This window comes from Pelmatolapia mariae, linkage group LG9, assembly GCF_036321145.2.
Source record: "Pelmatolapia mariae isolate MD_Pm_ZW linkage group LG9, Pm_UMD_F_2, whole genome shotgun sequence".
NCBI classification, from domain to species: domain Eukaryota; kingdom Metazoa; phylum Chordata; class Actinopteri; order Cichliformes; family Cichlidae; genus Pelmatolapia; species Pelmatolapia mariae.
Genome location: NC_086235.1, coordinates 17290560 through 17304933, shown reverse-complemented (window position 1 = coordinate 17304933; position 14374 = coordinate 17290560). Strand labels below are relative to the sequence as shown.

General features: G+C 43.1%; 1 protein-coding gene across 2 annotated transcripts in view; it reads right to left on the bottom strand.

Moving 5' to 3' along the window:
- The window catches only part of ptprn2 (protein tyrosine phosphatase receptor type N2), a 153813-nt gene that overhangs the window by 86559 nt on the left and 52880 nt on the right, over positions 1-14374 (bottom strand). For both annotated transcript variants that reach the window (XM_063483625.1, XM_063483626.1), the window contains exon 10: positions 9791-9870. In XM_063483625.1, coding sequence (XP_063339695.1) covers positions 9791-9870 — 80 coding nt within the window. The remainder of the gene's footprint in view (positions 1-9790; positions 9871-14374) is intronic.

Genomic DNA, 14374 nt, shown 5'->3' with positions numbered 1-14374 from the left:
AGCTCTGAACTGCAGGTGGTGAGATTTGCCCTTGTGCCTTAAAAAGTATCCCCCCACCCCCACAAACAAATAAAATAAAAACATAATGTAAATGCTACAACTAAACTTTTCTCTCAGTAAAACATTCACAACTGCATGATGGGAGTGATTAAAAAACTAAAATACTTTGATTTAATTATGGTTCATAGCAGGAGCTGGAAAGAAGCTCATTTCCGTAGCTGTTTGTGTCTGCTGCTTCATAAAGTGGCATCCATCGAGTATACAGACTGCTGTGCGTACAACAAACACAATGCACGAGTACCCGCTGCTCTTGACATTAGGGCCGTCGGCACACGGACTCTCTGGTGGAGTAGCATTTACTGCGGGCAGACATGGAAGATGAAGGGATGAGGGAATATAGAGATGGGGGTGGAGAGGTTGAGATGAAGCAAAGGGAGAATAAAAGTGTTGCTGATGGCAGGACTGAAGAGGAGGCTGGATTTTCTGCTCAACATGGTGCTTAAACCCACAGCACCAAACATGTACCCACCATCTATATGGCCAGACTGCCTGTGTAGATTATAGAGTAGTGGGAAAACTCCACATCTCTGCTGGGTTTAGTTGGTATTTTTCTGGCGTTTGTGAACAACACTGATGGAAAAGATACTGCACTGACAATTACGTCCCTTTCACTTTGGCACAATCTGTTTAGACAGAAGACTGCGACGACTAATCGTCTTTACGACTTTGTGGCAAAACAAGCCATTTTGTCAGTTCATAAAACATGAAGCTAGTGAGCCATTCTGTTATTATGCTCACCACCATGTGTGAGAAAATGTGCTGTTGCCAGCCGTCCTGTGTGGCTCAGCTGGAAATTAGATCATGGAAAAGTACTTGGTTAAATAAAAAAATTGCATCATCAACTCTGGCTGAAATCCAAATGAGATCAATTATAAAATTTGGTGTCACTTAATAGCAATAACCTGCAAACTGGAACAAGCAAATACACAAATAAAACGCCATATTCATTAGCTGTGTCTGTACACCTGATGTGACTGCAAATCTCCAGAGAAACAAAGTGGCGGATTATTATCTCCAGAATCATATTTGGCAATAATAATATATTTTGCAACACGGTAAGTTTCCTATTAATCAAGATGAGACGGTTTGATATCGGCAAATCCGTTTAAATGAACATGAAGCTGGAGCAAAACACAGATGTGGCAGAAGTTCTGCAAGGCTGACTATGTTCACTGTCCTTAAAGGGACATTCAGTCTTACTTTGGAAAGTTGCCCCACCCCCAGATTCGCACACACACCGTTAATCATGTTGGATTTTGAGGCTGCGTCCAACCATTTCTGCAACTTTCCCCAAAAAACGACAACCTGACAATGACGCCCACGTTATGCTGTGATTGTCCCGAAAGAGCAGTGGGCTTTAACTGTGAAGTGTGAAGAATCAGGAACGTTTTTCTGACTGATTAAGGTCTGCCTCATATTTCATATTTCCTTATGTTGACCACTGTTCTCTGCAATGATTACAAAAGAAGGTACTGGAAGTGGAAAGATGCAGAGCAATAAAGTCAATGCTATATCCTGCTTGGAAAACTGGCTGAAAATCCTGGTTATATTAAAGTTATACACTCGTTACACATCTAGGTTACCCTTGAATCTATGTATTTCACGCCTCTTGTTCAAGTCCAAGTCTCACGGGAAGCGGTGCAAGCTAAGAAGCCCTGATGTCCCTCTTTCCAGGGTCTCCTCCCAGAAGGGACTGTATGAACCAGCTCAAGTAGCTCCTTTCGGTTAGTTACTCTCCAGCTCTCCATCCATCTTCCAGTGTTTTGGATTGATTTATTTCATTTCTACCCAGTAGGCCAACGGTGACCAATACAAACCATTGGCACCTCATCCAGTTTGGCGGGTGCGTGTCGATGCTTTGTGCACACCACATCAGATGTTTTGGGAACCAGTGCAACCATGTTCACTTTTTTCACTACCAAACTCTACCAAAGAGACTAAAGCAACCAATTTGTCTTCTTTTGTCACATATAAAGCAGCTTATATTGCTGCATCAGAGCATTTAAAAGACTAAAAAGCAGGAAGACAAAATCTGTTTTTGTCTGGTTTAAATAGATTTATGTGGACGGATATTTTTTCTCCAAATACAAATTAAAGGGTTTAGATCCATTAGATTGTTATCCATTCATACTATACGTTAAGACAGAAGATACGTCGATTCAGTCTAAAAATGCTAAATGCTGATGATTTGCAGAGAGGCGGCACCTTAATGCCTCAGCGTCATGCCCTGACACACTTCACATTCAAACGTATCGCTGTACATCCTTCTTGATCCATGTCCGTTTCCCGATTCAAAGCTTTGCTTCCCACCACCGAAACAATGCATATTCAATTTTTGTTTACGAACTCAGGGTCTCTGCGGGTGTCTGAGAAAGGTTGCTCCGTCGTTCCAATTTGCGTTGCGTTTCACCCCCTACTCATTAATCTCCCTCCATTCGCTGATAGCTTCGTTTCGTCCACTAGAAATCGCTTTCAATTATTCATGCCTATTTACCACAAATACCTTGGAGATGGAATTAGCAAACAAACAATGCCAGGCGACACTAATCCTCGTCTACAGCAAAGATCCTTTAATGCACTGGAGATCAGGCCGGCTGTTGACAGGCACCTGTTACTGTCTTCAGCTGCTTCGCAACAGCAATGTTGACACAGTAAATGTGTTTACGGGAGCAGCGCAGCCCTGACCTTACACTAAAGGTGCAGGGATAATGCAAAGGAGAGAAGAATAAGTAAGAGGAGGAGAGCATGGAGAAAGGACAGGAGAACGACTGGCAAGGATAAACAGGATAAAGGCAAGTGTAAGACTCGGCCCGATTCGTGGGCTGGAACAATCTCGGCTCTTCAACGCAATAGCAAATGTTGTACCTGACACCTTTTTTGTATGAGATGAACACAATAGTCAGCGATGATGAAAGCTCGCTCTTCGGGCCAGGGACGTGGATAAAAACTAGATGTTTTAAACCGATTTATAGACACCAGAATGCCCTGATAAAGCATTTGTAATAGCTGTCTTTGACAATTTGAGTGCTTTTTTTTTATTTTTTTTTTTTTATACTGGAGGCAGTTGAGGCGGCAGGAAAAGAAAAAAAAAGAGGATGAAGCGTCATGACCTTGGAATTAAAAAGACATATAATACCCTCGTAGAGAAAGAAAGTTTCCACTAAAACAAAGCAAAAATATTTAGCAGCTTACAGTGAGTAACACAACTCTGGTTATCTAGCGCCCTGCAGCTAGCAGGCACACAGGCGCGCGCACACACGAGCGCTGTGTGGAGTGAATAAATTTCGGTTTACCTAGTGTAACAGACAGCGGCCGTTTCTGAGATCAACAATGCATAAACGTTAAGACAGAAAAGTGAGATATGTCATATCGAATGAGCATCACTGTGGATTTATGTTTGTACGCGCGCGCGTGTGTGTGTGTGTGTGTGTGTGTGTGTGTGTGTGTGTGTGTGTGTGTGTGTGTGTGTGTGTGTGTGTGTGTGTGTGTGTGCCCTCTAGCAGACAGGGAGATGATGCAAGGGAGCCTGGAAAGGTACTACTGAGACTGAAAGAAGATAGTGAGAGTGACGGTTTAGAGGACTGAGTGCTGGGCTCGTAGCTGAATGACACACACACATTTTCTCACACACGCATGCACAGAGCCAGGGGCAATGCAGGAGAAGAGACTGAGGAAGACTTTGATCACCGAACTGAGCACATTCAAGCACTCAACCAGAGAGGGCAGCCAGTGATGAGGAGGAGAGAAGAGAGCGCCCAGGGAGGGAGGGAAGAAAGGAGGGAGGGAAAGAGGGAAGAAGGGGGTAGGGTGGGTGGGGGAAGAGAGGGATCGGGTTGTTTTCTGACCTCTACGCTCATTGATACAGATGTTAAGGCATGAACACACAGACAATCAGGCATCCGACATGGATGCTACCAAGCCAAAAAAAAAAAAACAGCTTTTCTTGACGTGTTTCTTGATAGTGGAAACCCATGCTGACAAAACTAATTTCATTCCAGCTGTATGTGCCTGGACATGAGCACACCAAAGTGGAGGAAACGTTCGGAAAATTAAATTCGCACTTATTTCTTTAGCCTCTGGCGGCTTGCTGACTTCTGAATGGTAAATATTACAATATCAAGCAGAAACCAGATACACAAACGTGTCGCTCTGGAATCCCTGCGGCTTATGTTACCTTTGCTGGCGGCGTGTGACCGAAAAAAACACCAAAAAAAACAGGCGGCTGTAGCACTACGGAGCCGTCCTGCACGCCTGAGATGCAGGTGGATAAACCATTGTGCTGTTTGCGAAGAGAGCAGGTAATTATCGCTGGCATTTTGACAAGTGTTTGCCAGAGTGAAGGTCAACTCTGTCTGCGTGGGAGATCTATGCTAATCTGCTCAGCTGGAAAAGACTACCACTCACCACTCGAACGGTAGCTAGCACTATTATGCAGCCACAGCTACTATGTTTTCACTTCAGAGTTGTCTGCAAGGGTGTGTGTGCAGAAGAGTGTGTGTTTGTGTGTGTGTGCCTGCAAGCAGAGAGGAGAGAAGAAAAAAAGGAAAGAGAAAAGACAGACAGAATCAGACAGGAAGACAGACAAGTGGAGTGAGATGGAAAAGGAACCCGGTTAAATTTAGGCTGGCTCTCTTATGGTTTTAGAAAAAACACCAGTCAGTGTGGTTCATTTCATATCGTGTAAAAATCTCTTTCTTTTAAGGCAAATGGCTCAGATTTCCATCCAAATGAAGACAGAAAAGTGAAAAATAAGAATCCAAACTAGTGTACGTCGCTGCTCTTTAGCCTTTTTTTGGTGAAAATTAGAGTTGGGTGCATAAAGAATAAACAGCTGGGCGCCTTTTTTCCAGTAGGATGTCATTAAAGTCTTGCAGAAGAAGGAAGCGCAATGAGATGGCGTAACTGAAAACACATCAGGCGAATCTCAAACAGTGGAAAACAGTGATGAAATTAAGCCACATTCTATTTGTTTCATGTATTAATCTGAATGTTTTCTGCTCCACACAGAAAACATCTGATGCCATTTTTTTTTTTTTTTTTTTTACGAATAACCATTTATGAAAATATAGAAGGGGCCGCTCATAATGTCGCCTACGGGGGAATTATGAGCTGAATCTGCAGCTCTTCCTGGTTTTTTATGGCTCTTCACAGTGAGATTGCACTCTTTCTTTAGCTGTTGGGCTCCTAGAGAATCGTTTTCATCTGCAGAAGGCAGCTGTATTCAGTAAAAAATAGCAACTTAAAACAACTGTATACTATCTGCTCGCCCCTGGCAGCTTTTTGCTTGTGAACAAAGTTGAGAATTAGGCCCCTGAAGAGTTCTGATGTTTTCCTTAGGAGATGGTAGAGACCAAAAATAGAGCAAAAACAGAGACCGCTGGCCTTTCATTGGGAATGATCATAATGTTGGTGGTTTAATGGTTTATCATACCAGCATACATGACAATAGTCTGCTTAGAACCTGTCTTCATATTAAAAAAGCAAGTCTACTTACTGTTTTTCAACTTTTCTGCCCCAACAAGGGGCAAGCACTTTATTTTGGGAAGGATTTTTAGGTGGATAGTAATTCAGTTTTCCTCCTGGTAAAATCCTCAGGAGTTTTCTCACCATCATCTTCCGTTTGACTCACCAATCTCCATTCTGCTGTCACTTACATGTGAGTGAAAGAGTGTGTGTGTGAGATAGACAGAAGTGGAGGCAGAAACACGGGGGCAGACTTTGTCTATGTCCACATCTCTGCGTGTCTGCCTCGGGTGACAGCCGTGTGTCAGGGTCTCTGCTCTCTGCTCCAGATGGCCCAGCAAGTTGCTCCCGGGGTCCCCAGACTCTCAGTGCTCATTGACCAAGGCTGGGGTTCTCACGGCCTGGGGGCCTGTGGACTCATTGCTTCGGCCTGGCCTCTGGGGCCTTTGAGGCCTCCGAGGGGCTCCGGGGTCGCCCAGCCGTGACAGCCAAGACAATAGGAGTGTCCTCACCCTGCTCCCCACCCACCACCTACAGCCCCTCTCAACACACAGTCACACACCCCGGTGTTTGGCCTGGACATCCTCGATCCCCGCAGGCAGACAGTTGCCGTGTCATCCAGCATCAGTTTTCATCCCAGCTAATCAATAAAATACTTTAAGGTGTAGGTATGATAACTGTGTTGCAAAAATGCATCATATCTCATCTTTATCAATTTAAAAATATATATAAAATAAGTCATAATTATAGACGCTTTATAAAACACCCTTCCTACACATAAATCCACCTCCTCACTGTGAAGAGCGCAAACATGTAAGTGGATCAAATCCATCACCAGCTACAAAACGTCGCTTTTCGGTGAGCAAAAGCAGTTCTGACAGATCTATTTCCCACTGACTGAAGGTGATTTACATGTTTAGAAATCACTGAGAGGAAGCAAGAAGGCAAAAAAGAGAAAGAAAGTGGAGTTCTAAACAACACATCTCAACACTGGTTTTAACAGCTTGGCTGCCACTTCATCAAATATTGAATAAATCATTTTCTTGGCACAGTATGAACACAGCTGCAAAAAAAAGAGAGAGAGAAAAAAAAGAACAAAATCACACACACCAACACGCACACGTCCACACGCACATACTAACACGGACACACAGAATGCCTTGTAGTTTTGATAAAGCAGCAGCTTTCTCTTTTGTTTTGCAGCCGAGCAGGGATTAGGCAGTACGGGCCTTTGTCCTGCGGTTTTCCAGTTGAGCAGAACACAAGAGCCTCTACCTCCACTAATACAGTCAGACCTCCCAGCAGGCCTTTCACCACACAGCCGCTAAGAACCTGCTGCCTAAAAGATGCTTTTCAATGAGTTATCAAATCTCCTCTATACTGTCCATGCCTTTCAACCGAGTCTCTTTGTCTATTCTTTTCAATGGAGCATTGAACACATCAAATAGAACTGATGGGCAGATAGATGGACAGCAGAGTGTAGCAGAGCCATATTAACCTCTTTCAGACACTGCCGAGTACAGTAAAGGTACTCGGTTTAACGTATAACAAACCTGACTGAGAACTTGCTAATTTGGAGTCGTTTTACCATTTTTATTTAGCCACACAGGACAGTAAACAATTTACTTGTTAATCTAAAATAATAAGGAAAAGATTTATTGACAGTGAAAATGATAACTTGTTGCAGCCCCGACAGTAAGCAAACATTATTCTGAACAGCATTAAAACAATATTTTAGTCCACAGGAAGATTAATCGCAAGTCATTTTCAAAGCAAACACTCTCAACGCTTATTCAAGCGCCTGAAATGTGAGTATTTGCATCTTTTTCAGTTTGTTTCATTACTCTAATTTCTTTATTGCTCTCCACTCTCGGAGCATGTGAGTCACATTTTAACTTCTGCTTTTTGGGACCAAACTCTATACCGAATAATCAATAATGGAAATATAGTAATTGTTAGTGGAAGCCCTCAAAACCAGTCTACAACACAAGCAGTGCTGACACCATCAGATGTTAGTCGACGAGAAAATTAGATGGCAACAGCTTCTCTTCATGCAAAATATCAAAAGCAGTGCATGAAAGCCGTCATTTAGTCAACAGTGAAATTGAAGAAAAACGATTCTGATTGCCACTGAAGTCATTTACTGAGAGCGATCCTGAACATTTATGTTTATTCGCTCCTCAGCTGTAAAGATTTGCTTCTTTTTCTATCATTTTAAAGTGAAAATCTTCTTGTTACTGGTGCATTTGAAAGACTCTCCTGCAATCATCGCTTGCAGCAAATTTATTGAGGAAAATTGACTTGTGTTTACGAGCATCTCTGTTTTCCCTCATGTTGGTGGTAAATGACTAATTAGACCTGTTTAATGGTTATTGATCTGCTTCAAAGAAAGATGATTTTGTTACATTCTCTCCATCGTTCTTGGGTTTTGTAGTTTCACGACTGCCATCAGGCTGGATGTGGAGGCTCTCAGCGGCAGGTTGGGCACAGAGTACAGCAGGGGTTTCGATGAGTTCATTAGGAGGCCACGTCATTTATGCACAGTCACACATAAGGCAAAGGTCAGCCAGGATTACCCAGGTGGCCACTGCATGTGGGTGTCAGTTTGATTTTTAGACTGCACTTTAACCATGCTGTTGCTCCACAACCTGGTAACCGCTTTGAAATCACCACGCCTTTGCTACACTGCATTGAATTCGGTGTCACGCATGCTCATTTGGAGCTGGGAAACAGCTACAAAGCGACAGTTTGTGCATGCACTTCAGATTGCTTTTAATATCGGGAGGCGAGCGGGAAGTCCACTCCACTTCACACTGTGGTGGAAACAGAGGGTGGGCAACAAGGTAGGAGGGGGCGCAGGGAATAAAGCTCTGGTAGGATTTAATCTAAGGTCAGCGGGGGGACACACGGAGAGAGGATCCAACCAGTCAGCTATCTCTAAGTGCCATTTCTATACTTTTTATACATTTCAGAGCTGAAACTCTTCGGTCTACTGGGATAAAAGAACAATGCATCCAAGGGGAAGTAGCTTGATAAGCTCCGTCTGTTCACTTTTACAAATTGCTATTCAGGTGGGCTGTATTCATAATTCATCAACATGGGTCAGGCTCATGATCATGTTGACTTAACATTTGGTCTGACATTTCAGCCCTGCTCACGCCTGTCATTAGCTCTCGCCACACGCTACCTCATCAAAGTCAGTCACACAAGCGAGGAGGGGAGGGAGGAGATGAAGAAGAAAAACAAAACGTTAAGACAGAATAAAAAAACCCAAAACGATACAGTTTAAAAATAATACCTCGTGCATACAACGCCCGCGATATTTGTTCATTTGATCGTTTTGTTAAACAAACATTGCAAAAGTGGGATGACGGCGAGGGATAAAGATAGACACACACCGTAATCCGGCAAACACACGCGCGTGCGAAAACGCACCCTTAAACCCGCTGAACCGAAGCTCAGCCCCCAGCTCAGGCTTTCTTGCGGTAAATCTGTATCATCAGCCATCATCCAGCGCTTCCCTAATGGGAAACGAGTTGGTGCCAAAAAAATGTCGCCGCGCAGAAAAACTGGAGCAGCAACACATTTCTGCCAATAACAACACCACCATGTTGATTCCAGTGGGGTGATATTGGATGATATTGACTGTTGGGAGTATTGCTGTGCTTCTCAAAGTCATTTCCGACCAAAGCAAGGACATCGACACACATCCAACACATAGGCACACTTGCTGCATGCACTAACACCAACGCCGGGCTAATCGGAGTGCAGACATCGAACAGGAGAGTGGAGGCAGCGCATACTGACAACCTCCTTTCTGTGGGTGACAGCTCTCCATCAGTCTACATCAAACAAGTGCATACATGCAGGCACACTCACACACAAGTGTACACTCCGTCTGATTGGCCGTTGCAAACCTGTTTCAACCTGCCACCAAATAAACTGTGCTGTGTACTGTATATGTGTGTGCGTGTGTGTGTTTGCAGAAATAGCAGGTGTGCACGCTGAGCTCATCATCTCTGTAACTGATGGTCATCTGTCATCGCCCGGTGTTGATAATCTTCTTAGGGACGGGGGTTTGTCCGAACAAGATGAACACCAGCCTATCTACTGTATCAGGAGAAACTAATCTGTGCTCTCATTTACTGGAGCCCAGACTGTAACAGAGTGGTCCGGCTGGTAAAAATTAGATGAATCGCAGTGAAGGTTGTCAATGGGATGATTGTGTGAGGGCGACATGTGAGGAAATACGGACCGCTGCTCTTACCTGCAACTTGAACTAGATCTGCAGTGGTGACATTCTTGGGGTTCGGACCCACTCTGAACGTCAGGGCAGGGCCAAGGACGCTGCAGATAAACAGCAAAGGAGAAAGAGAATAAGCAAGTTTTTGGAAAAATGTGATGACGCTCAACAGCTCAGGTCCATGATCTGTGAAGATCGAACTACAGGTGAGCTTAGCATAAAGACTGGAAGCAAGTAGAATCAGCCATTGTAGCTCGGTGTTTACAAAAGCTCTAACAACTACTGATTACTGTAATATTACACAAATAAGAAATGTCATATGAAACGCCTGTACGGCTGCTGGCAGGTTAGATTTTTACACCTGTAAAAAGATAATTTGATAGTTACCTTAATAAGGAAGCAGGAATAGAAAGTAACAACTTTTCAAAAAATATAAAAGCATGCAACTGTAAAACCAAACTAATAAAATGCACAAAATAAAACGTTAAAATTACGTTAAAACCACTTCCACCATGTGACACTTATTTTGCAATAGTAATCCCTTACTTTACTCGTTACTTGAAAAAAGTAATCGGATTACAGTTACATTACTTGTAACATGTTACTGCCCATTTCTGGTCAGGAAGGGCATGTGTCGCAAAAATGCCCAATCAAAACATGTGAATCCATCCACATGAGTAATAAAGGAAGAGCCAAAAGTACCAAGTGTTAAAAGCAATGTTGCATGTAGGAATAACAGACATCAGCAAGTCTTGTATGTTAAACAGAAATGTGATTAAGTGTTTGGGAAAGCAGAACATTTTGGGGGAATGACTCCTATAAGCAGCGCAGCAAAGGATCATAAAGTTGCTAAATATTAACTCAGAAGCCCTTAGGCATATGTTTCACCAACAGAACAGAAATATTAAGAAGAGAAACTGTAAATTACCCAAAAAACAAACAAAACCTCCCCCAGAAAATATGTGGAGTGATCATGATTTCTGTTTTCCTTTCAAGCCCAAAATTGGCCAAAGAGCAAAGTACAGTCATGAGCGGTGCGCCTTGTTTTCCCTTCACCTGCGGTAACCTGCCTGTACTCTCTGCACCCATTCTCCTCTGTGTGGTCAGGAGTCAGCAACAGACTTCTCCCCCTGGAGGAGAATAAATGTTGAAGGTCCCCGAGGTTAGCCATAAAATAAAATCTAACAACCCCAGCAGACTCAGCAAGACCGCCCAGCAATGGTCAAGGGAAAAGAAAACCTGTGAAGCAATGTGTAAAGAAAAAAATCCTACTCATGTTTAGTGTAACCTCTTAAGATCCCAAATGAAATGATTTTTTCTAGAAGCAAGGAGACCATTTTTAACAACTAAGAGAGCAAACACACATCGACTGCACAGCCCCGAGTGTGGCTCGCTTTTAAACACAGACCAGCAAAGACCCCAAGTGGGAAAAGGTAACCAATGTAGCAATGAGATCATTTTCCTCAAGACTCAACATTAATATTAAAGCAGTGACGACTCAGACGCCGACAATGAACAAACAAACGATCATCACTTCCCAAATTTAGAAAAAACCTGAAAATGCCAGAATGAGCAATCAGCTTATTATCAAGTACTTTTATTATTTCATTCAGTCACAAATGGCTCTTTTTTTTTAAGCAAGTGAAAATTTAACCACCGAGGTGCGAAAATTTGCACCTGTCTCTAATACAAATCTGCTTATTTGAACAATTTGTACAATAAAGACCAATTTTCTTTGCTTCTAGCGTAGTGCTAGGCTTTAGTCTGTCTTCTTTAAGATATTATTACTGTCACATAAAATTGTTCCATTTCTTCTTTCTTTATGAGTACATTTTGTCACTTGTTTAAAGAAAACAAGACTTCTGGAATAATGAAGTAATTTAACACTGGTACACAGAGGAACCTGTTACAGATTATTTCTGTGTTAGAAGTTTGTCCATGCAGTGCAGATTTGTCCATGATGTGAATCTCCTTTTCCACCACATGTCAAAGCTGCTGCACTGAGATCTGCTTACTGTGGAGGGCATGTTCAAGAAACCAGTTTGAGATGTTTGAACTATGTGACACAGCACTGATGGAAGCAGCCAACAGAAGACCCGTACACTGTGGTGATAATGGGATGGACAACAATCCTCCGGTAGACTGTGGTGTTTAAACAATGCTCAGTTAGTAATAAGGTGCTGAAAGTGTGCAAACAAAATATCCCCTACACCATTACACCACCACCAGAAACTTGAATGTTTGGTACAAGGCAGGGTGGATGCGTGCTTTCATGTTGTTTATCCCATATTGCGATCATACCCTATCCGAATGTCATAGCAAAAATTAAGACTCATCAGATTAGGCAACGCTTCTCCAGTCTCCTGTTGTCCAATATTGGTGATCCTTTGTTAACTGTGCCCTCAGTTTCCTGTTTTTAGCTGACAAGAGGGACACCAGGTGTGGTCTTCTGCTACTTCTACTGCTAATTATGCTACATCTTGTGCATTCAGGGCTGCTCTTCTGCATACCTTGATTGTAATGAGTTTTTATTTGCGTTGGTGTTGCCTCCTATCAGCTAAAAGCCATTCCTCTCTGAGCTCTGACATCAACAACGTAGTGGTTGGTGTGCCTCATTTTAGGACTATTCTCCGAAACCTCTAGAGATGGTTGTGTTGGGAAATCTCAGTAGATCAACAGTTTCTGAAATACTCAGACATGACACATTCAACTCACCTAAATCACCCGTCTTCCCCATTCTGATGCTTAGTTCAGACTTCCGTATGTTGTCTTGGCCACGTCTACATGTTTACATCCGTTGAGTTTAGCTATTTGTGCTAAAGAGCAGTTGAACGTTGAACTTAATGAGGGTAAAGGGGTACTTAATGAAGTGATTGGTGAGTGTATAGTAAAAGTGATAAAACCATAGACTTATTTAGTTGCATTCAGACTAAGCTGTATGTGGCTGTATTTTCTTCTCCCCAGTTTTTATGCTAAGCGGAGTTAAGCTAACCAGTTAGCAATGCTTATCTTACTCTCTAAGTAAGTGAAGAGAGTGGAGACAGCTTTAAAGAAGTCCAATGAGTCTGAAAGAGCTAATATTAAGGAGATAAAATGTGTTTAGTGTATATGACTTATATAACAGCACATGTATAGATGTGTTGTCCACAATTTACTGACAGACAACAATAAGTAACACTGAAAAGAGAGCGTGTGGGGGTCCCATTTTTGGCATTTCAGTACATCATCATGTCGGAATTGTTATGTCCAGGAAAGTGCACGTACATTTCTAGTGTACTTCCTGCCAGACTGTACAACAGAGAGCGAGATTCAACAGACTGCCAGAGTGCTGCGACCCAGACCCACTCACCATCAGTCAGCCTGGTACAGAGGCAGCAACGCTCACTCGGCCAGGAGCAATAACACGGGCAAATACCGCCAGACAGACGGACCCAGCCGTGCACTGATGCATTTGTGATCAGGCACACACACACACACACACACACACACACACAGGTCTGAAGGAAATATGTCCTTCTCTAACGCCTTCACCTGGCCTCTGTTTGCTCTCGTAAATGTCAATGTTTCCACAATCTTTACCCCTGCCTTCGTTCTCCTTGGCCGAGGCTGTTCTGCCTGAGATCTCAATGCATCTCAAATTGAACTGACGTGATTTCTTTTTCCCTTTTTTTTCAAACCACACAAACCCTATTTAAATATACTGGGAGGCGGGGGGAGACTGCCACAGTTGGGAGATGAAGTTAAGATAGATAAGTTATCTAGAGGACTTCGCACTGCCTCCTGTGTTATCGGATGTGTGAGCTTGGACTTCATATTAGCTCTGCTGGTGGGACACGAGGAGTATGTACGTGCAGAGCGCTTGGCGGGATATTGGCAGGATGTGTTTGTGTGTGTGTGTTCTTACACAGACTGTGTGTGAGGATGGACCAGTGAGTGTGTGTCCCACTCCCCCTAGTGTTTCTAAAGAGTAAAACCCTTACGTCATCTGAAAAAGGAACATTTCATCCCCTGCCCATCATCATCCAGCTATTTCAAGTCTCTTTCGAAAGGGGAATATTTTATGCTGATTACTGTAGGAGCAAGCTCAAACATAATTGTGTTCAGCATCTCAAAATCTTAACGGCGCCCAGGCCTCCTCTTCTCATACTCTCTGTCTGAAAGTCTTTTCTGCCTGCCTGTTGTCGTATTTGAGTATCTCTCCTCCTCCTCTCTTACCATCAGAACTCATCAGAACGAGTGTGAAAGAGAGACCCCCCGAAGCAGGGCGGCGTGCTCCGACCCAGCTCTTGTACTCCAGCCGACTCGTATTCAGACAGAGGCTTTCAAACACTCACCTGTCGAGGCCGCACAGCACGAGGCACAATAAGCTTGCGTCATGTCCTTCGCCTCGGCTATTTCTACATGAATGCGCTTTCATTACTTTGTAAAAACGAAAAAAAAGGACGCAGATAAACAAGTCAGACAAAGAGGAAATTTGCTGTATTCTTTCTTCCATATCAGTATGACGTGATGTGTTTCGGAAAGCTTTATTTCAAGCAACTGTGTGGTTTTCACACTGGCTAAATGACTATAATGAGCAGGCACCATTGATACTGTACACTCACAGAA